This window comes from Pneumocystis jirovecii (assembly GCF_001477535.1).
Source record: "Pneumocystis jirovecii RU7 chromosome Unknown supercont1.14, whole genome shotgun sequence".
NCBI classification, from domain to species: Eukaryota; Fungi; Ascomycota; class Pneumocystomycetes; order Pneumocystales; family Pneumocystaceae; genus Pneumocystis; species Pneumocystis jirovecii.
The window spans coordinates 117,626-137,084 of record NW_017264788.1 but is presented as its reverse complement, the minus strand read 5'-3'; the positions used below and the strand labels follow the sequence as shown (position 1 = coordinate 137,084).

At 29.8% G+C, this 19,459-nt stretch overlaps 13 protein-coding genes across 13 annotated transcripts; 7 read left to right on the top strand and 6 right to left on the bottom strand.

Annotated features, from left to right (window-relative positions):
• Positions 1–55: 55 nt before the first annotated feature.
• On the top strand, positions 56–1,423 carry T551_03016 (uncharacterized protein; the record flags this gene model as incomplete). Its single annotated transcript, XM_018375279.1, has 7 exons — positions 56–198; positions 246–448; positions 487–574; positions 618–946; positions 992–1,105; positions 1,150–1,268; positions 1,313–1,423. The coding sequence occupies 7 exons, from the start codon at positions 56–58 to the stop codon at positions 1,421–1,423; spliced, it is 1,107 nt and encodes a 368-aa protein (XP_018228487.1).
• A 152-nt stretch (positions 1,424–1,575) lies between these two features.
• On the bottom strand, positions 1,576–2,589 carry T551_03015 (TFIIH/NER complex subunit TFB4; the record flags this gene model as incomplete). The annotated part of the gene is made up of 3 exons (XM_018375278.1): positions 1,576–1,716; positions 1,766–1,888; positions 1,930–2,589. 3 exons carry the CDS (start codon positions 2,587–2,589, stop codon positions 1,576–1,578), a joined length of 924 nt encoding a protein of 307 aa, XP_018228486.1.
• A 101-nt stretch (positions 2,590–2,690) lies between these two features.
• Positions 2,691–3,469, top strand: T551_03014 (uncharacterized protein; the record flags this gene model as incomplete). The annotated part of the gene is made up of 5 exons (XM_018375277.1): positions 2,691–2,836; positions 2,909–3,093; positions 3,139–3,179; positions 3,221–3,373; positions 3,416–3,469. The coding sequence occupies 5 exons, from the start codon at positions 2,691–2,693 to the stop codon at positions 3,467–3,469; spliced, it is 579 nt and encodes a 192-aa protein (XP_018228485.1).
• A 68-nt stretch (positions 3,470–3,537) lies between these two features.
• Positions 3,538–4,924, bottom strand: T551_03013 (tRNA(Phe) (4-demethylwyosine(37)-C(7)) aminocarboxypropyltransferase; the record flags this gene model as incomplete). The annotated part of the gene is made up of 3 exons (XM_018375276.1): positions 3,538–4,115; positions 4,163–4,179; positions 4,221–4,924. 3 exons carry the CDS (start codon positions 4,922–4,924, stop codon positions 3,538–3,540), a joined length of 1,299 nt encoding a protein of 432 aa, XP_018228484.1.
• Positions 4,925–4,952: 28 nt separating this feature from the next.
• On the top strand, positions 4,953–6,032 carry T551_03012 (uncharacterized protein; the record flags this gene model as incomplete). The annotated part of the gene is made up of 8 exons (XM_018375275.1): positions 4,953–5,017; positions 5,072–5,101; positions 5,145–5,186; positions 5,229–5,274; positions 5,320–5,455; positions 5,496–5,628; positions 5,671–5,893; positions 5,946–6,032. 8 exons carry the CDS (start codon positions 4,953–4,955, stop codon positions 6,030–6,032), a joined length of 762 nt encoding a protein of 253 aa, XP_018228483.1.
• Positions 6,033–6,098: 66 nt separating this feature from the next.
• Positions 6,099–8,678, bottom strand: T551_03011 (uncharacterized protein; the record flags this gene model as incomplete). The annotated part of the gene is made up of 2 exons (XM_018375274.1): positions 6,099–8,593; positions 8,642–8,678. 2 exons carry the CDS (start codon positions 8,676–8,678, stop codon positions 6,099–6,101), a joined length of 2,532 nt encoding a protein of 843 aa, XP_018228482.1.
• Positions 8,679–9,257: 579 nt separating this feature from the next.
• On the top strand, positions 9,258–10,251 carry T551_03010 (mitochondrial 37S ribosomal protein MRPS5; the record flags this gene model as incomplete). The annotated part of the gene is made up of 2 exons (XM_018375273.1): positions 9,258–9,999; positions 10,043–10,251. The coding sequence occupies 2 exons, from the start codon at positions 9,258–9,260 to the stop codon at positions 10,249–10,251; spliced, it is 951 nt and encodes a 316-aa protein (XP_018228481.1).
• Positions 10,252–10,290: 39 nt separating this feature from the next.
• On the bottom strand, positions 10,291–11,016 carry T551_03009 (peptidyl-prolyl cis-trans isomerase-like 3; the record flags this gene model as incomplete). Its single annotated transcript, XM_018375272.1, has 6 exons — positions 10,291–10,426; positions 10,472–10,590; positions 10,633–10,716; positions 10,768–10,845; positions 10,895–10,969; positions 10,999–11,016. The coding sequence occupies 6 exons, from the start codon at positions 11,014–11,016 to the stop codon at positions 10,291–10,293; spliced, it is 510 nt and encodes a 169-aa protein (XP_018228480.1).
• A 161-nt stretch (positions 11,017–11,177) lies between these two features.
• Positions 11,178–11,516, top strand: T551_03008 (uncharacterized protein; the record flags this gene model as incomplete). The annotated part of the gene is made up of 3 exons (XM_018375271.1): positions 11,178–11,237; positions 11,277–11,345; positions 11,388–11,516. The coding sequence occupies 3 exons, from the start codon at positions 11,178–11,180 to the stop codon at positions 11,514–11,516; spliced, it is 258 nt and encodes an 85-aa protein (XP_018228479.1).
• A 111-nt stretch (positions 11,517–11,627) lies between these two features.
• On the bottom strand, positions 11,628–12,455 carry T551_03007 (uncharacterized protein; the record flags this gene model as incomplete). Its single annotated transcript, XM_018375270.1, has 5 exons — positions 11,628–11,783; positions 11,838–11,972; positions 12,025–12,212; positions 12,265–12,280; positions 12,327–12,455. The coding sequence occupies 5 exons, from the start codon at positions 12,453–12,455 to the stop codon at positions 11,628–11,630; spliced, it is 624 nt and encodes a 207-aa protein (XP_018228478.1).
• Positions 12,456–12,674: 219 nt separating this feature from the next.
• On the top strand, positions 12,675–14,214 carry T551_03006 (RNA lariat debranching enzyme; the record flags this gene model as incomplete). Its single annotated transcript, XM_018375269.1, has 6 exons — positions 12,675–12,680; positions 12,743–12,859; positions 12,901–13,058; positions 13,115–13,236; positions 13,286–13,961; positions 14,028–14,214. The coding sequence occupies 6 exons, from the start codon at positions 12,675–12,677 to the stop codon at positions 14,212–14,214; spliced, it is 1,266 nt and encodes a 421-aa protein (XP_018228477.1).
• Positions 14,215–14,271: 57 nt separating this feature from the next.
• Positions 14,272–14,844, bottom strand: T551_03005 (uncharacterized protein; the record flags this gene model as incomplete). Its single annotated transcript, XM_018375268.1, has 1 exon — positions 14,272–14,844. One exon carries the CDS (start codon positions 14,842–14,844, stop codon positions 14,272–14,274), a length of 573 nt encoding a protein of 190 aa, XP_018228476.1.
• Positions 14,845–16,880: 2,036 nt separating this feature from the next.
• Positions 16,881–19,252, top strand: T551_03004 (protein arginine N-methyltransferase; the record flags this gene model as incomplete). The annotated part of the gene is made up of 11 exons (XM_018375267.1): positions 16,881–17,058; positions 17,097–17,203; positions 17,254–17,500; positions 17,554–17,717; positions 17,761–17,925; positions 17,974–18,098; positions 18,144–18,266; positions 18,312–18,487; positions 18,533–18,926; positions 18,971–18,995; positions 19,037–19,252. The coding sequence occupies 11 exons, from the start codon at positions 16,881–16,883 to the stop codon at positions 19,250–19,252; spliced, it is 1,920 nt and encodes a 639-aa protein (XP_018228475.1).
• Between the last annotated feature and the right edge of the window lie 207 nt (positions 19,253–19,459).

Genomic DNA, 19,459 nt, shown 5'->3' with positions numbered 1-19,459 from the left:
ATATGTTTAAAAAATCTCTGAATTGACCTATTTTTTGGACTTTTTTACATAGGAAATGTATAAATATATATTCAAAATAATCATACTAATTATTTCTTTTTTTTCCAGGAAAAAAAATATAGGTTTTGTGGTTGTTCATATTGGAGCAGGAAGTCATACTAAAGTATATGAAAATCAATATAAAAAGCTTTGTAAGAGGTTTTTGATTATTTATTACGCTTTATTTCTTGTAATTTTATCTAAAGAGCTTGTAAAGAAGCTATGGAATGGGTTCAGTCAGGAGGAAAAGCGGTAGAAGCAGTAGAAAAGGCTATACGGTTATTAGAAACAAATGAATATACAAATGCAGGTTATGGTTCGAATTTGACATTGAATGGTGAAGTGGAATGTGATGCTTCAGTAATGGATGGTTTTTCTGGAAAATTGAGTGCAGTTGGTGCTCTTAAAAGTATAATTGATATGTAAGATTTGATGTTAATGATGTAGAAATAGAACATCCAATTTCAGTAGCAAAAGCCCTTCTTGATACACAAGATGATTTTTTATCTTTAAACAGGAATCAGCCTGTGTTAGTGTTTTAAATTTTTATTTATTTGTGATTTTGAAGGAAAATATAGAATTCTTGTTGGTGAAGGGGCTACATCATGGGCAATTCAATATGGAATATCAGAAGTGGATCCAGAAACACTTATTTCTCCGAAATCTCGTGCATTGTGGGAAAAATGGAAGAAAGAATTAGATGTTGCAAAGGTATTAAATATTGAGTCTATTTCGGACACGGTGGGTGCCATTGTTGTTGATAATAATGGTATTTTGGCAGCTGGATCGAGTTCTGGAGGGATTGCTATGAAGTATCCTGGAAGACTTGGACTGGCTGCTGTTCCAATAGCTGGAACATGGGTTGAAATGAATGAAGATGGAACAGGTGTAGCGGTTATATGTTCAGGTATTAAAATTATGATACTATATAGTTTCTAAAGACTAAAATAAGGTTCTGGGGAGCAAATTATTGCTACAGGTCTTGCGAGAAAATGTTGTGAAAGAATTCTTGTAGGTAAAGATTTATTAAAATCAACAAAAAATTGTATTGAGAAAGACTTTCTTTGTAAGCAACTATTATACTATGATTTTGTTTCTAACAACACAAAGCATCACGAGTAGTTCGAGGATGTATTCCTTTTGCTGGATTGGTTGTTGTAAAAACAGAATTATTAGAAGATAATCATTATGCAATACATTTTCTTTTTGCACATTGTACTCCATCAATGGTATATCTTGTATATTATTTTAGATGAATGCTCATGATTAAAAGGGAATTGGCTATATCTTTTCTAATGATACAGAGTCAAAAGTTGAAATTTCTGAAAATAAAAAATCTCCTAATTCATTTGTTTATTCCGGAAATTCGAAGTTGTTTATGTAATATTTTAAATTAGGTTTTTAAAGCATTAGAAGAATTGTTTATATTTTTTTGTAATATATTTTTATCAAATATGGTATCACATGTTAAGCATTTTGGATATACTACACAAAAAACTATAAATGTTAATAAAAATTATAAATAGTGTTTAAAAACTAACTTGACAAACATACAGAGCACACAAATCCTATGTCCAAAATTTTTTTATGGCAAAAGCAAGCTGCTCTAAAGTCTACATTAAGTTGAAATGGTAAAACAAGATGCTGACGGACTTTTTGATCCGGAAGAAAAATCATCTAAATAACAAATTAGAATATTTTTAGAAAAATAAAATTGCTTCAAAACAAGTAAATACTGTAAAAGACTTTTGGGTTTATCAAGGTGTAAATAAATGCCTTTGGTGGCATCTGATGCCTGTTGTAAAAATACTGTATCTCCTCCAATTTTACATACATCAATTGGAATTTTCTGCACAAATTACATAAACATCTACAAAAACTAGTATATACTTTTTTTTGTGCACCAAAAATACAGTTCATAATAGGTATATATTGAAATGTAATATCACTAGAGACCGATATAATAAGAATTCTCGCATTCAGCCTATTTTTACTAGCACTTTGCATAGCACGGTTTACATATGCCAGAGCCATACATAGAGATCCTCCAATCATTGTTGACGGCGTATCTTCATCTTGTTCATTTGCTTTATCAATTAATTTCTTAAGATTATCTTGAATTTGTTTATTCATAAGATAAAAGGGCCGATATATATTAGATTTTTGGAAATCTTTATCTTCTTTATTTTCTTCTACTGCTTTTTCATTATCTTTTGATGATACTTGGACAGAAGGATATAAATATTGCACAAAATTTGTATGAGATGCAAGAACAGCAAGATCGTTGTTTTGATTTGAAGAAAGATGTGCATTTAAAAATACAAGAAATTCCCTTATTGCCACATCAAATGGTATGTATTCTGATAGTGCATCCCATCCAAATGGGTTTGTATCAAGAATTACAACTAAAAGATTTGAAACATCATCTAAATTCATAAATATTCTTGAAAATAGAGAAAAAAAAATCAAAAAAAAGAAATTAGGTATAATCTTACCTTCTCCAATTTCATCTTGTAGTTTTTTGGTGTTTAATGTTTTGAATTTATCCATATTTTTACATTCAAATTTTTTTAAAAAATCAAAGAGTCAAGCTACGTTTTGAAATGTTATAAAAAAATAAATAAATAATACAAAGAAAAACTTATAAAATAATGGATTTTTTGAAAAAAAAATCTTGCATTTGTTTTTTTCTTGTTTTTTTGTTTTCTTTTTGTTTTTCTGCATCTAAAAATGACAAAAATTGGATGGACCAACATATGAAAAATGAACATCATATAGAATCTTATAATTGTGGTAGGTATACTTAAAACATGCAAAAAATATTTTTAAGTATGAGTATAGAGGATTTTTTCTATATTCATGGCTTCAGTTTTAATGGTTATTGGGTTGCAAAGGATTTTAGACGAATTTATGGGCTAGATAATGAAGATTTATCAGAAGATGATAAACAGCAACTGGAAACAAAACTTTTATATTATCTTGACAAAAACAATGATGGAATTGTTACTTTAAATGAGTTTAAAGAGTTTATAAATGAAGGAAATGTGTTGCCTGGTATAAAAATATATAATTATTATGATTTAAATAATGTATGGTTAGATTTGGGTTTTCAAGGACATCATGAAGATTTTGAGACAGAAGTGAGTTTTGTATGTGTGTTAGAATTTTTTTAATATAGTAGTTTGATATTCATTATATTGAAGTGCATTATAAGGACTTTAAAGATGGTCAATCGGATTGGAGTTACTCTGAATGTATTGAACATTTCAAAAAGCATCGTGAAATGTTTTACAAGGAAAATCTATTATTAGATCAGGAGAGAAAGGCCTTTAATGTATGAGTGAATATTACCTATACTTTTTGATAATAATTATAGACAATGAATGATATAAATATTATTATAATACCGGAAAAATATTTAAGAAGATAATGATTTTTGGATAAAAGCATTTATAGTTTTGGATGACTTGCATTGTATGACTTTTAGAGTATATAAAATCAATTTTTTTTTGTTTTTGGAATGCATGATAAGTCGACTACAATATGTAATGATTTTGGAGAGAATCGTTTAACCTTCTCTATGTGTTCTATTTTAACTTCCCATTGGTGTTTAAATAATTCTGTAAATTTTTCTTTAGATTTGTTTGTCCAACTGTATATTTCTTTATCACAAACTGCAGCATGAACATGAATCCATCCTCCTATTTCAGAATCGAGCATTTTTGTAGCAATAGGCCAAGAATCTTCACTACTTGGGAGCAAACCGAGATTAATATGTCTTATATTTTTGGTTTTTTCTGCTAATTGTTTATTTGCCAATTTATTAGTATTTTCAAACACGATTAATTGATCATCATAATTGTTATTTAAGTCATTGCTTTTTTTGTATGTAAATTTATTAAGCTGTGCACCTCTACATAAACCTTCTATGCTCCATGGATTTATTTCCCAGCAAAATACTTTTTTTGCTTTTGCTTTAAGGTAAGAAAACGCAAAATATCCAATGCCTGCATATAAATCTGCAATTATTGCATTTTTTACATCTGGGAATCTAAATATTCTGGCTTTTTCTTTTACTTTTCATATATTAGCAAGTAGTCGACAAATATTTACAAATTCATACTGTTTCCGCGTGAAAACCTTAGATGGTTAATATTAATGAAAGAATGTGAGTAATATACATTGTATACATTGGAGACCAGACTTGATAGATGCCATTTTGTTTTGTTGTCACCCAGAATGCCTCTTCAAAATCTTTTTTTGTTGGATTTTTTGATATTCTGGGTCCAAAGTCTCCATATAAAGGTACAAATGATACAGGAATTCTCATTGGATCATTTGGAGGAATTGTGGCATTCATTGCAATATGTGTAACTCCAATATATTTTGCAATGCCTTCGTAAAATGCTAATCTATCTAATGAATGGAGAGTTGAGAGAAATGTCCATTGAGAAGATGAAAATGCATTTTTTGGCAACAAGGCCATGTTTCCGTAGATTGTCCATCGTGTGGGTGTTCTGATGATGCATTTGTCTTCGTCTAATTTATATCTTGTAGATATTTTTTTTATAAAATCGTGTATAAATGTTTCTAGTTCATAGTGTTTGTTTTTTCTTTCTAATTTGTCTTCAACAATTAAAATATCAAGATCAGCAACATCACACTTTAGTTCTGGGAATATTTTTTGTATTTCTATATTTGTTTTTTGAAATTTTACTGATTTTTTCCTTAAAGTATGGATTATTCGTTTTTCAACATTATTTTTTTGTAATTCATTCTCTTTGATTCTGCAAATTCCTCTGAATTGATCATACAAATCACTTTTAATTAAGATATTCTTTATTTCTTGTATTTTTTGCTTTGGAACAATAATTGCATAATGCATTCCGTTTATTGAGTCTTTAGAAAACAAAATGAATACAATTTTGAATTTGATTCAAAGAATAACAAATTTTGAAATATCAAGAAACGAGAAATCGTAAGTTCTAATTATTTTTGTTATTTTTTTCTCTAAAAACAAGTATTTTTATAGATTTTTTGAAGAAATGGCTATATGTGAAAAGTGAATTTCTGTTGATTATAAAAAAAATATTTAAAATATTTAGAAAATTGGAAAACTTTCCTCATACACAGGATCTTTTTAAGACGTATTGGAATTTATATATTAAATATGATTGATATAAGATTAGCATGTGTTTTTTTTTGCAAAAAGTACTAGAAGTTGAGAAAATAGATGTAAAATATTGAAAAATATGAATATCTCTTTATTTAAGAGAATAGGAAATACATGAGAAGCTAAATATAATGAGAAGATCGATATCTTCTTCGAATTGTATTATAAAAAAAGTTCTTAATGAAATGGATCAATTACATGAATTACAAAAAAACATAGATAATTCTTTTTCTCAAGCAGGCAGTGAAAACGAACTATTATTGTATCTTTTTAATGTTAATAGAAGTGTTGTGGAAGAGTTTAAAGAATCTGGATAGTGCTGTTTCACAATTATTAAAAAAAAAAAGTATAAATGAATATGAAAAATGGAAATCTAGTATTCAAAGCGATTTTGATGTATATAAAAAGATGAAACTGTGCTTCCTTTTAAATATTTATTATATTCTTATATTAGATAGTGATGAATTAGAGAAAAAGAAATTGGATTATGATATACAATTGAGAAAATTTGTCCAAGAAAGAATACAGTTCAAAAATATGGAATTAGGGTCTTTATGTTTAAGAAAAAAAGATAAAATTTCTAAAGATTTGGAAGAAGAGCTTGGAAATATAGAGCTTCCTATAATATCAAGCGATCTGGAATCCTTTTTTGAAGAAATTGAAGAATTAGATACAACAAATGTAAGTTGGAGGACTATGGTCCCTACTTATCATTAATATTAACGTTTATAAGTTGATAATATCGGAAAAAGATAGTCAGAAGAAATATAATGCAATAATTGATATTATAGAAGATGAAGATTTTAATCTGCCAGAGTGAACTTAAATGATATTTTAAATACATGTTGGGATTACATGTATTATATATTATATATATATTCTTCTTTTATTCACTAATATAATTTACCTTTTTCAATTTTTGAATGATTTGATAGGACAGATCAATGATTTCTTTATTTTTGGTTTTTTTAATAATTCTGGATAAACTTTCAGCAATATTTAATTCTTTAAATATAGGCATGTTTTTAGAATCCATTAAGTGTATTATATTCTCTATACATACTAGTCCGCGATGTATCAAATCATCTGTTTCTTCATTTACCATATCTAATATAATTTTAATTGCTTCTTTTTTTTCTAACATTGCTTCACAAATAGATATATTATTAGACAAAATTGCTAAAGCTCCTCCTGCAGCAATACGAGTTTTTTTATCAGGTGAATCTGCTAATGCTAATAAAATATGAATTCTTTGTTTTCTTTTCTTGCTAAATATTGTTATGCCAGATGGACATGCAACTAGATTACACAATAATTCAACAGCTGATCTTTGAATTAATTGATTATCTGAAAGCCATAGCCATTCAATCATAGGCCAGAGAATAGAAATAAACTTTTCTCTGACTTCTATATTTAAAGAAGTTAAATTAGTGAGCGCAAGAAGACATTCAAATTGAACCAATAGGTTATTATTTTCAGATACTTTTAAACATTCATATATATATATTACAATATCATCGACTTGAAATCTTGATCTATCAAATACCGAATTTGGATTGATAGTAATTAGCATTTTTGCAAGTGAAACTATTGCAGGATATTGGAAATTAGTTTCCGAATCTTCGACTGTTAATGCTTTTATTTGAGAATCTTTTATTATATTATAAAGAATTCGAATAACACCTTGCTCCGCAAGAAGAAAACGGTGTTTAGGTTTTGTTGCAAGTGACAGTATAATCTTTGAGCAGAATGTTTTTATGCTATCTAATTTACATGATAATGTCGAATTAAGAATTATTAATATTTGATGATTTATTATTTTTAAACAGCGTTCTGAGACTTTTTCATCTGATTCTAGATTATCTTCATGGACTGTTAAATGTTCTTGTAATATATTTTTGAGCTTGATTATCTGTTCTTGTTCTTCAGTTAATTTAGGTTTGTAACTTACGATATTTTTAATACATACAAGAGTTGAAAAAATAAAGCTAATATCATCTGATTCTTCTTTAATTCTTTTGGAAATAGCCATGAATAACCTTTCTTTTGAAACTATGTATTCTTTTACGTGAGAGAACATAGAAAGGTAGGTTAAACCTTCAATAAATGAAACACTTACATTAATATAATCTTGAGAAATTATAGAAACAATATTTTTAGTTAGATTTAATATATTTTCTTTAGATAAATTATTAGTATTTTCTTTTTTATTAATTTGATATGTTAATTTTATCATAATAATTTCAGATAAAGAATTGATTTTGATATTTTTCTCTTTTCTTAAATCATTTAAAGTCGGAATAAACATTTCTAGTAGCTTTTCCCGGCAATTAGAATTAATACAAGAGGATGAAATCATTTGTAAAAAAAATAGATTTACTTCGTCATCATTTTGAATATCTGCACATAATTCCTCTAAAAATCCATTTTTTAAAAAGAGAGATCCTGCAATTGATGAATCAAGTGCGAAAATATGAATATAAATTGAATATATTTCAATCAATTTTTTATTTGTATTCTCTTTTAAGCATTCAAGTATATAATCAAAGATACGATCTTGCAAAAACTGTTCTGTAATAATATCTTTTTTTTTGATTAGTTTCGAAATTATTAATGAAGACAATTTTCTGATTTCTTTACCATTTCTTAGATCAAATAAGCTAAGTACACTACATAAAGAATAAGAATTACAAAAAATTTGAAAAATAGTATCTTCTAAAGAAAAAATATTAGAAATGTTTTTTAATAACAACATTTGTCTTTCTTTTCCTGATTCTTTTATTTCATTACTGATATCATTAAAGAATTTCAATAAAAAAAATTCCCATGTTTTTGTAGATGACCATAAGTTTTTTTTACAAAAAATTAAAAATAATGTTTCAACAATAGTATCAGGAACTTTTGATAGAAATGTTGCATCGAATGTATTATTATTTACATAATCAATCATTGATTTAGATGCTAAATCTGATAAAGAACAGAGCATAAGAATAAGACGTCCAGTAAGAGAAAAATGTAAATCATATAGAGATTTTGAAAACCCTTCCATCAAATCATATATTCCATTCCCATTAATGAAATTTTTAATCTGCAAATCCTGATTAGGTCCTAAAAAACAACTAAATACTTCTTGTTCGTCACTTTTTTTTGAGTTATCTAGTAATATAGCCTTAATATAGTCATTAGAAAATATTCCTATTCCTTGAAACTGCATTTTTAGCGTATTCAATGAAGATCTAACATCTTCATTTTGAGGAGATATATGAAAAGCTTCAAGAAGTGTGTTTAGTGCTGTATCTATTTTTTTTAATTTAATACATAATCTGGATTTTTTAACAAGAAGATTTACTTTTTCTTCAGGGTTTATGCTATTTTTTATATCTAAATAAAAATCAATTAGTTATTATACTGATAACTGCTGGTTTTTACCTTGGTTAATTTCTTCTAATAATAGTTGTTCAGACATTTAATCCAAATAAAAATTAAGAGCTTTAGAATAATAATTTTAGAATTTTTCTTTCTAATTGGTTTATAAACAATATATTATATAAAAATATATTGATCAAATATTTCAAAAAATATAAAACTTGAGATTTTTGCCAAAATGAGTTCAAATAAATTCAGATAAATTAAATTAATCCTTTATAATATTCTAAAATTCAAATAAGTCGAAAGGTTTGTTATTAAATCATTTAATTTTGTAAAATCAAAATGATATCAATATACTGTATTTATAAATAAAAAACAAGAAAAATATTAGTAGTTAATAAAAGGATTTTTCCAACTATTTGAAGGTTATTTTTTCTTTTTATTTTTCTTACAAACACTATGATTTCATGTTTTTTATATTTCTTGATATTTTAGTGTTTTTGAAATTTAACTACGATATTAAGATTTTTGAAGACTAATTTCTTATTTTTAAGGGCAATTTTTCAAAATATTTTCTGAAATAACTGTATAGTTTTCTATTTTATATGTGTTTTTCTTATTAATCATCTTTTATTTTCTAAGAATTTATGACAATTTATTAAAAACCTATTAAGAAATGTTTTCTGTTAACATTGGTATTCCTAGGTTATTTATCTTAAAACAGGTTTCAAGAAGAGCTTTTATATTTAAATTTCGTTTTTTTTCTTCATTTTTTGCTTTGAATAAAGAAAAAGATAAATATTTGAAAGAACCACTTTCTGATATAGATAAAAAGGTGTTTTCAGAGATTGAAGCTCTTGAATTTTCAGACTTGAAAGGACAAAAACCTCGGAAAACACAGCTGAATATTTCATATCCAACGGATTTTCTTTATAAACATCCAGTTTTTGATGAAAAACCCGAATTACAGAGAACAAAAAATGATACATTGGATTCATCTGAACTATTAAAAGAATCTTATAGTACTGACGTCTCTCTTTATATCCCAGAGATTTCTAAAACGGATGCTTTAAGATCGAATGAAAATGATATTGAATATTTATCTATGATTACAGGGATTCCTTCCATGGAAATTAAGAACTTTAAGCAAAGAACTCTTGTAGTACGAAGAGTTGTAAATCAGACAAGAAAAGGGAAAATTCCTTCTATGTACGCACTAGTAATAGTAGGCAATGAAAATGGAATGATAGGTATGGGGGAAGGAAAAGGTCGTACGTTACGTCTAGCAGCAAAAAAAGCATATTCAAGAGCTGTTAAGAATATGCAATATATACCTCGTTATGAAGATCGAACAATCTATGGAAATGTGGCGTATAAGTTTCATGCAGTACATTTGGAATTGAGGTCTCGTCCATATGGTAAATTTTATTATTATGGAAAGGGCTGTTCTGAAACACATAGGTTTTGGTTTGCGTGCGAATCATTATGTTCATGAAATATGTCGTTATGTGGGTATAAAAGACATCTCTGCAAAAGTGAGGGGTTCACGTACAGGAATGAACGTAGTTAAAGCTACTTTTGAAGCATTGAAAACTCAAGTTCTACCGCAGGATATTGCAAGAGCTCGAGGGAAAAAAGTGGTTGATGTTATACATACATATTACTCTTAGTTTTTTTTTACGCAGCACATGTTAGTGTATTATATAGCATTAGTCTTTTTCTTTAGCAAGTGGGTTTGCATGAATCGTAACACTTTTTATCCGTGTTTCTTTTAAAGGTCTGTATTTCGAATCAACCTCTAATTTCTCTAACATATCAAGTGTAGTATTCGCACCGTCAATTACTCTTTTTGTTTGAGGACATATGTATGAAATACAAGGCCTTTGTTACCTGCCGAATACTGTATATTTTCCATCCAGATGTTGATGTTTAAAATATGTTATGAAAAATTGGCTTCCATTTGTATTTGGACCAGAATTTGCCATTGATACTATGCCTCTACTATTATGCTGAAACTGTTAGTTGTTAGTTTGGATACTTTAATATTCTACTTTTAAGGATGAATCAAATTCATCCGGAAAATGTTTTCCATAGATAGACATCCCATTTTTTCCTGTTCCTGTAGGGTCTCCCATCTAATTTTCCCAGAAATATTGATATTTATGTATTTTTTTTGTCTAATTTACCTGAACAATAAACCCTTTAATATTTCTATGAATTAAACAATTATTATAGTATCCACTTGCACAAAGTGCCAAAAAGTTCTATTTCCCATCAATATACTGATGAAAACTCACTGTATTTCTTGGCTACATATGCAGTTTGAGGCACCAATTCACAGAATACTTCGATTTTGATATCACCTACATCTGTATGTAGTGTAATACTCTAAAATATGTCAATCAAAAAAGACATACTGGGTAATTATGTTCCATTTTTTCATTTAAAGCAAAAAAATATAATGAAATATCATGTTATTTATGTTTTTTGCTTGTTTATCTTTTTTTTGTAGTTGGATATAGGGTTCGTCAGTAAAGTTTCGACAAAGATTAATAACTGAGTGTTTTTATGAAGTATAAAAATACACAATTTTACAATGAGTGGACGTCTTATATTTGAAAAACAGCGGGAAGCTTTAATTGCCCAAGTGGCACAGGTAATTTTTTTTTTTGGTGAAAAAAACTAATAAATACAGAGTATGGAGCAGATAATAACGAATTTGAATATTTTAAACAGAAATATGGAGAGTTTTATTTCAGTATCCGTTTTTTTCGGGTCATTTTTTCTCGAAAATTAATGAAGATAGGTTGGAAAAGAGTTTGAGAGTGTATCTACATTATGGAAGATGTTTCATGATGTATTATCAAAAGAAGAACCATATTCTTTGTCTGAAGAGACTCAAGAAGCAGGACAGAATGAAGAAGCACAGACATGATGGAATAAATTGATCTTTGATTTATTTTTATAGTAATTCTATTTAATAAAAAATTATGTAAAAATTTCAATATAAATCATAATTTCCAATATAACCCATATATTTCATAATTTACAAGATTTGGCAAATGCTTTTGCGTAATTTTCGGAACCGCTTGCGGCCTATAGCTAAAGAAATTGCAAGATTAAAAACTTCTTTGACGCCAACGTTTTCTTTTGAAGAACATTCCATATACTGTGCTTTGATTTCATCCGCCACTGCAACAGCCTGTTGTGTGTTAATGGCATGCAAATATCGCTAAACAAAATGAAAGGAGACGACCTGCTGATATGTAACAGGGAAGAGGCCTTGTGCTCTCAAAAGTCTAATTGCATTTTGGTTTCTCCTTAAATCAGATTTTAAGCCAACAAGGACAATAGGTATATCCGGGCAGAAATGTGTGACTTCGGGATACCACTAACAATCCGTATCAATTTCACAATCCCTCACAAATAAACCAACTGATTACCTTATCTGTGACATTTTCCAGGCTTGGAGGATAATCAATTGCAAAACAAATCAAAATAACGTCGCTTTCTGGGTAGCTTAGCGGCCGAAGCCTATCATATTCTTCTTGTCCCGCTGTATCCCACAAAGCCAACTCTACAATCTTATTGCTTGATCCATAGTATACATTTGCAATATAGTTCTCAAAAACTTGCCATTGCGTCAATCTGATCTCTTCTTTTTAATAATAATCACTCCTCACCTGTCGGAACATATTTCTATTATTACTTGGTTATTTTTTTCCAATTAAACCAGAAAAAAAACCTCTGGAAATGATCCTTGGCTATATACAATCAGTAAACATGTTTTCCCGCATCCTCCGTCTCCAACGGCCACTAATTTCTTGATAAAATCTGGTCTTGGATGAAGCTTTGTTTCTTGAAATTCATCCATTTTTACTCGTTTTTTTTCCCGGAAAAAATGCTTTCTACAAATATCACTTGTCTACGTTTTTTTTCTTATTATTATCTCTAGAAATTCCCCCTAATTCCTCTTAAATGACTCTTTTCTTTTTTTCTTGTCGTTGAGACGTTTCCCGTTACACTCTTCGTTACGTCTGCGTCTGCTTTATATTGTGTGTATCACTCACCGTTATATAATGAATAACTGCTGATGAAGGTAAAGTTTAATTTTTTCATGAATGACGTGATTTTTTGATGATTTTCTAATGATTACTTAAGATTGCAATTGAAGGATGTTGTCACAGTGAGCTTGATGCGATTTATGCAGCAGTTCGTCGTGTAGAAGAAGAAACATCTGAACATATTGATTTGCTGCTTATTGCAGGCGATTTTCAGGTAATATTGCAGGAAAAAGTAGGTTTTCTGAGTGCAAAGAGGCTGTCCGTAATTCAGAGGACCTGAAATGTCTGTCTGTTCCTGAAAAATATCGAAAATTGGGTGATTTTTCATCATATTATTCTGGTGCAAAGAAAGCACCTGTTTTGACGGTTTTTGTCGGTGGAAACCATGAAGCAAGCAATTATATGTGGGAATTGTAAGCTGTCTCTTGACGACATGTCTTTTGTTTTCCTTTTAACCGTAAAAACAAAGATATTATGGTGGATGGGTTTGTCCGAACATATACTATATGGGCGCAGCAAATGTCATTAATATAGGTGGATTGAGGATTGCAGGACTATCAGGGATTTACAAGGAAAAAGATTATGCAAAGGGTTGGGGAGCAGTATATTTAGGAAAAAATCAAGTGATAGTATTATATAGGACATTTCGAAAGAGTGCCGTACAATGCAATGACATTGAGGAGTGTCTATCATGTCCGGGAATTTGAAGTTTCGAAGTTACTGAATATACCACGAACAAAACCTATTGATATTTTTTTATCACATGATTGGCCTCGAGGAATTGAGAAATATGGAGATTGTCAGAGATTGTTATCGAAGAAGCCGTTTTTTTTTAGTGATATACAGAAGAATTGTTTAGGATCTGAGCCTAATGAGCGTTTGATGAACCAGTTGCAGCCGAGGTATTGGTTTGCTGCGCATCTGCATGTAAAGTTTGAGGCGGTGAAAATACACAATATAAAAGATGAAGGTTGGAAGGAGAGTGGGGTGGAAGAGACTGCAAAAAATCCAGATGAAATAGATCTGAGTGATGATACTATGAGTGAAACTGGTTGTGATCCTATAGATGTATCAAATACTTTAAATGACGAGAAAGACACTGTGAAAGCTACACGGTTTTTAGCACTCGATAAATGTTTGCCCGGTCGTTGTTTTTTGGAGATTTTTGATATTCCAGCGCTACCTGATAACACCAATGAAAAATTAAAACTTTCGTACGATATAGATTGGTTGGCACTTTGCAGAGTATTTCACCCATATTTCTCAGTCGAGTATCACCAGACCCCTCTCCCTCAAGATGAAGTATCTTTGGCAAGGTGAGCTTGATTGCAAGCTGTCTAACATGCTTACTTTTTATTCATTTCCTCTTTAACTGTGACTAGGGAAATAGAAAAAGAAAAAGAATGGGTTCAAGAGCATATTGTTCGCCCATATGGATTGGAAATATCTCCGCATTTTGAGCACACTGCTCCCATTGAAGGATCTGACTTTTCAAAAGAATGTTTACGTATGAAAGCTTACTTTTTATTCGATATAAATTTACTTCAATATAGCACTTTTGTACAATAACCCCCAGACACAGGCTTTTTGCAATATGTTGGGTATCAATAATAAAATATATCCATATTAAAGCATAAAATCATCCAAAGATAACTCCTTTTCCTTTCTAGAGGCATCTTCTTGTATCATTCTATCTAGCATGCCTTGTAATCCGCCTAAACGTAATTTTTTTCTTCTCCGACTGGCCATGTTTTGTTCCGCTCGTGTTTTAGGACCTTTTGAAACATTTAAAAAAGATGGAGATGATTCGTTTGAACATTGTAGTTTAGATATGACATGCTTTTCGCGCTGAAATCGAAAGATTCGATGACATCTTTGACAGCAATATTGCACCCAATAATTTAGCTGGGGCGGGGGTTGTTTTGCTCGAATAGCTTTTTTTTGGCGCCAATATCGTTTTGCAGAACTACGCTGCAAACGTATTGAACATGTCCATCCTGGAACCCAAACTGTACCGCACGATGGACACGCCGATGTTGTTAGAACATCCGGTAACGTCACTTCGTAATGACGAGCCCGTTCATGAAAAACTGACATAAAATATGCGGATAATTCAAACGACGAAAGCAGTGCTGTATGAGATAAATACCAAAAATGTGAAAGTTCTGTTGAACAATTGGCATTTGTTTGATCTATCATTTGAAAATTTCAACAAAACATATAATATTTAACAAAACACGGAAATTTAAGAATATACACATATATCGATTGATACGGGTTCTATCGAGCCTAAAAAATATCTCCACTCAAGATTAGTATAGTATTCTGCCTAATAAAAAAGATACAACAAATGATAACTTAACTGGAGAAAATAAATAAAAAAGACACTTTTTTGTGTCTAAACATTGTTCCAAAAATATTTGCTTATCTTTCATTGCAAAAAATATATATCATATTGCAGCAGCGTGTATTCCGTTTAACCCATAGACAGACAAGCACGAAACTTTGATCACACCAAAAAGGTGGTCCCGCCTAGAGAAACGGGTGATACAACACTTACCCGCTAATATATTTTTTGCTCAAGAAAAGCTTTTTTACAATAAAACCACCCGTTATTCAGACCCATCCGTGTGTATCGGCAAATCTCAAGTGAACCTTTGTTTAAGATGATATTTCATCCTGCGGACAAACGGACTTCACAAAAAAACCGCTGCCAACTTATGGCTTCTTTGTGGCTTCTTTACTATTGTAAAGTTGAGCCTATCGTGGAATGTTTTGCATTCAATGCCAAACAAAACCTGTTGTATATGCATTGGATAACGCATTACAACGTCTGTTTTGTCTGTTTCCGAGTGTATACTTTGAAAGATGCATTAAGCAGATAAAGTTCACTGAAACAGCTTTAAAAACAGTTTTAAGAGAATACCGTGCCGTGTGCTGCTCCATTGACTCCATACAGTGTATACAACGTGCATATACCGCGCATATACTACGCATATACTGCATGCATATAGTGTACATGCATATAAAGCGCATATAGCACGCATATACACACAAATACACACAAATATACATATAAAATGCATATACAATATATATAATGCATATAATTTCCTTAATAGACACATAATCCGCGTAGCTTTGGCTTCTGCCATTGGCTTATCGGTTTGGTGTATACTATGAAGCGGTGCTTTAATGCTCCGGTTTTTCACTTTGTTAATGGCATTTTACACGACTAAACATTTAGGGTTAAGTTCCGGCAAATACTTAAAGCAATTGCCGAGAAACTGTAGGAAATTTGCTCTGTTTGCTGATGTGTCTGTTGCATGTTAGTGGTTGTCGATAAAAGGGTGAAACCCTCGTAATATATTGTTATCGGAGAGTCTGGAGAAGCAGGAAAATAGCATGAAATAGTAGTAGAAAGGCTTTATGGGATGAGATGCTGAAGAATGTGTGTTTAATTTGTATATATGTACGGATTTGTGTATATTTTGTATATTACATGCATCATATGTATTATATGTATTATATGTATTATATATTATACATTGTACGTATTATATATTATACGTATTATATGTATTATATATATTATACGTATTATATGTATTATATGTATTATATGTATTATATGTGCATTGTATGCGTGCTGTATGCGTGTGGCAATGCAGTGGGTTGCCATAGTGTTGCTATGAGGTTGCCATGGTATTGCTATGGAGCTGATGTGTACATTGCATTCTATATGCACTTTCATTTGTGATAAATGAGACGTATAAATAGTATAAAAGCTGGTTTTCCCCCGCGTGGCATGTAGAAAATACATATTAAGTGCATGAAAGAGCACTGTTTGTAATGAAAGGTGTTTTGGAGGTTTTAGGGGGGTTTTGAGGCTTTTAGAATGGAATAATAGAGTGTTTTTTTGTTACAAATGATTATAGATTTCGTAGAGTTTTCTTGTTTTTTACCGGGTCTTTAGCGGTTTCAAGCGGTGAAATAACTGATTTAGTGCGATAAATGAGCGGATATCACTTTATTCGGCCTGTATTTTATTGATTGATTGATATTTTTTGAAGATAGTGAAAAAATAGGCATTATTTGTTTTTGTATGTTTTATATTGTGCAATTGAGAGGGAAATAGTGGCTTTTGTTTTTTTGTGTTGGGATTTTGGGGTTTTTCTGTAAAAAAACGTAGGAATACTTGAAAGCAGTTGTTTGAACGTTGTTTTGTTGCTAAGATGTCGGAAAAACGATTGGCAATAGGGTTAGAATGTGATTCGATTTCTGAGAGACTTCAAGCATTCCAGGATGGATATGATTTTATTGCACTTGACATCTTAAATGAGAAGTTGCAAGAACGATGTTTTGAAGAATATTCTGGTCTTACCGATGAAGACGTACGTATTCGGCTAGAGGGTATGTCTGGTTTTTTTTTTTTCTTTTTTGGTAAAAAGAAGTATTGGCTTATAATTGGAAAGATGTTTTATGTGTGTTTGCGTTTGCCTCACCTTGGATTGAGATAGACTCACTGAATCAGCAAGTAGCAGATAGGTCTATTCAGGTATGAATGAAAAGGATGAAAATTTGTTGATAATATTTACGTTTTATTAGATTTTATGTGATGAAGTTCAATATGTCTCTTATATTGGAATTTCAGATTTCATTTTACCTCCGTTAACGCAGAAAACAAAGATTCCTCAATATGCTCGAATCATTAATCATTTGCTTTCGCTTTCTGCTTATCTACGTTTTTATGTTTTTTTCCCTATAGAAGATGATTTAACTGATTCATCGGTATTATGGGATATTTGGAATGTTATTCGTATATCCTGTGATTATAATAATAGATTGTTTTTAGGTATGCTAAAAATTTTGGATTCTAATTTGTATATATTTAATATTTATCTATAGCTTTTAAAATTCAACATAAACTTCCCAAACCGATTGCTACTTCACGTTGGTTTTCTGAGCCTGTTGGTCTTTTGATTATTAGTTCTGATATTTTTGTTTTTAATTCTAAGGGTTATCCTGTTCTTTCTAAAGAACATCAGGCTTTTTATACTATGTTTTCTAAAGTACACAATTTGCTAATGTTAATTTTATGTTAATTCTATTTAGTTAAAACCTAGCATTCTTCTACGTATATCTAATGAGATACATGCAAATAATAATCCTTTGGTTTATCTTGAATATTTAAAACATTTAGAACAAAATATGAAACCGATTACTGCAATTGAAAAGTTTGCTGATGGCTATCAAGATTATTTACAGATTCCTCTTCAGGTGAATAATTTATTTGTTTTTATTTTTTATTGAAAGCTATTGTTTTAGCCTTTGGCTGATAATCTTGAAAGCTTAACTTATGGAGTTTTCGAAAAAGACTCTGTAAAATATAATTTGTATGAATCTGCTATTTACCGTGCTCTTATGGATCGTCCTAAATTGAATAGACCAACGTTTGTTGTGTGAATAAATTTTATATAAACTAATGTTTGTAATAGATATCTTGCTGTTGTTGGTGCTGGAAGAGGTCCACTTATATCACTATCTCTAAAAGCATCTGATCGTGCTAATCATAAAATTGTTCTTTATGCAATTGAAAAGAATCCAAATGCATTTGTAACGTATATTTTTATGTATTTATTTTTTAAGATTTTAACTTTTAAAAGACTACAATATCGAAATCGGCATGAATGGGATAATGCTATACATTTAGTTAATATAGATATGCGATTATGGAACCCACCTGTTTTAATTGATATTATTATTAGCGAATTACTGGGGAGTTTGGGAGATAATGAACTTTGCCCAGAATGTCTTGACGGCGTTCAAAGACTTTTAAACCGTATATTTTATTTTTATTATAGGTATATTATTGATATTAAAAAAGCAAATGGTGGAATTTTTATTCCATCTTCTTATACTTCATATATTACTCCTCTTATGACTCCAAAGTTATATGGGAATATATTACGGATGAAAGAACGTTCTGCATTTGAATCGTTTTATGTCATATGGCTACATTCTATGCATTATTTAGCTCAAGATGATGAAAATAGGTTCCAAGTATTATGGAAATTTAGTCATCCTAATTCAAATTATTCTGATCGTGGAAAAAGCTCTAATTTGCATAATAAAAGACAATCCAAAAATACATTTAATATATCCTCTAAGGGTATGTTACATGGATTTGCTGGATACTTTGAAGCAGTTCTTTATGATGATATTGAATTATCTACTCGACCGGATATGATTGATATTAAGTCAAAAGATATGATTTCATGGTTTGCTTCTGTATTTTGTTTGTTTCTTAAATAACGTTATCAAGGTTTCCTGCTTTTTTCCCTTTAAAGGTATATTTTGAAAGAACTTTGAAGCATAATTAAATTCATAGACTCCATTTTATATTCCTCCAAATTCACAAATAGATCTTTATTTTTGGCGCCAAACAGATTCAAAAAAGGTTTGGTATGAATGGTTAACTGAAATATATTTGGATCTTTCAAAAATAAAAAATAATGAAGTTATACATAACTCTGACCGTGTTAAAATTGCGATAAGTGAACTTCACAATTACAATGCCTCTTTTTTTAGTATTAGTTTATCTTAATGATAAGGTATTAATATTTAATGTCTTCTATCTCTAAATATCGAGACCGATTCTGTTAATCTCAATAATTAACTTTAACACGTTTTAACAGAATATTTATTAATTCAATAGAAGAAAGGATTGGTTTAATATAAGTTTCAGATAATAACATGAATATTTTTATTATTGTTGTAATTTTTGAGTTTCGCGTATATTTTTTTAGTATTG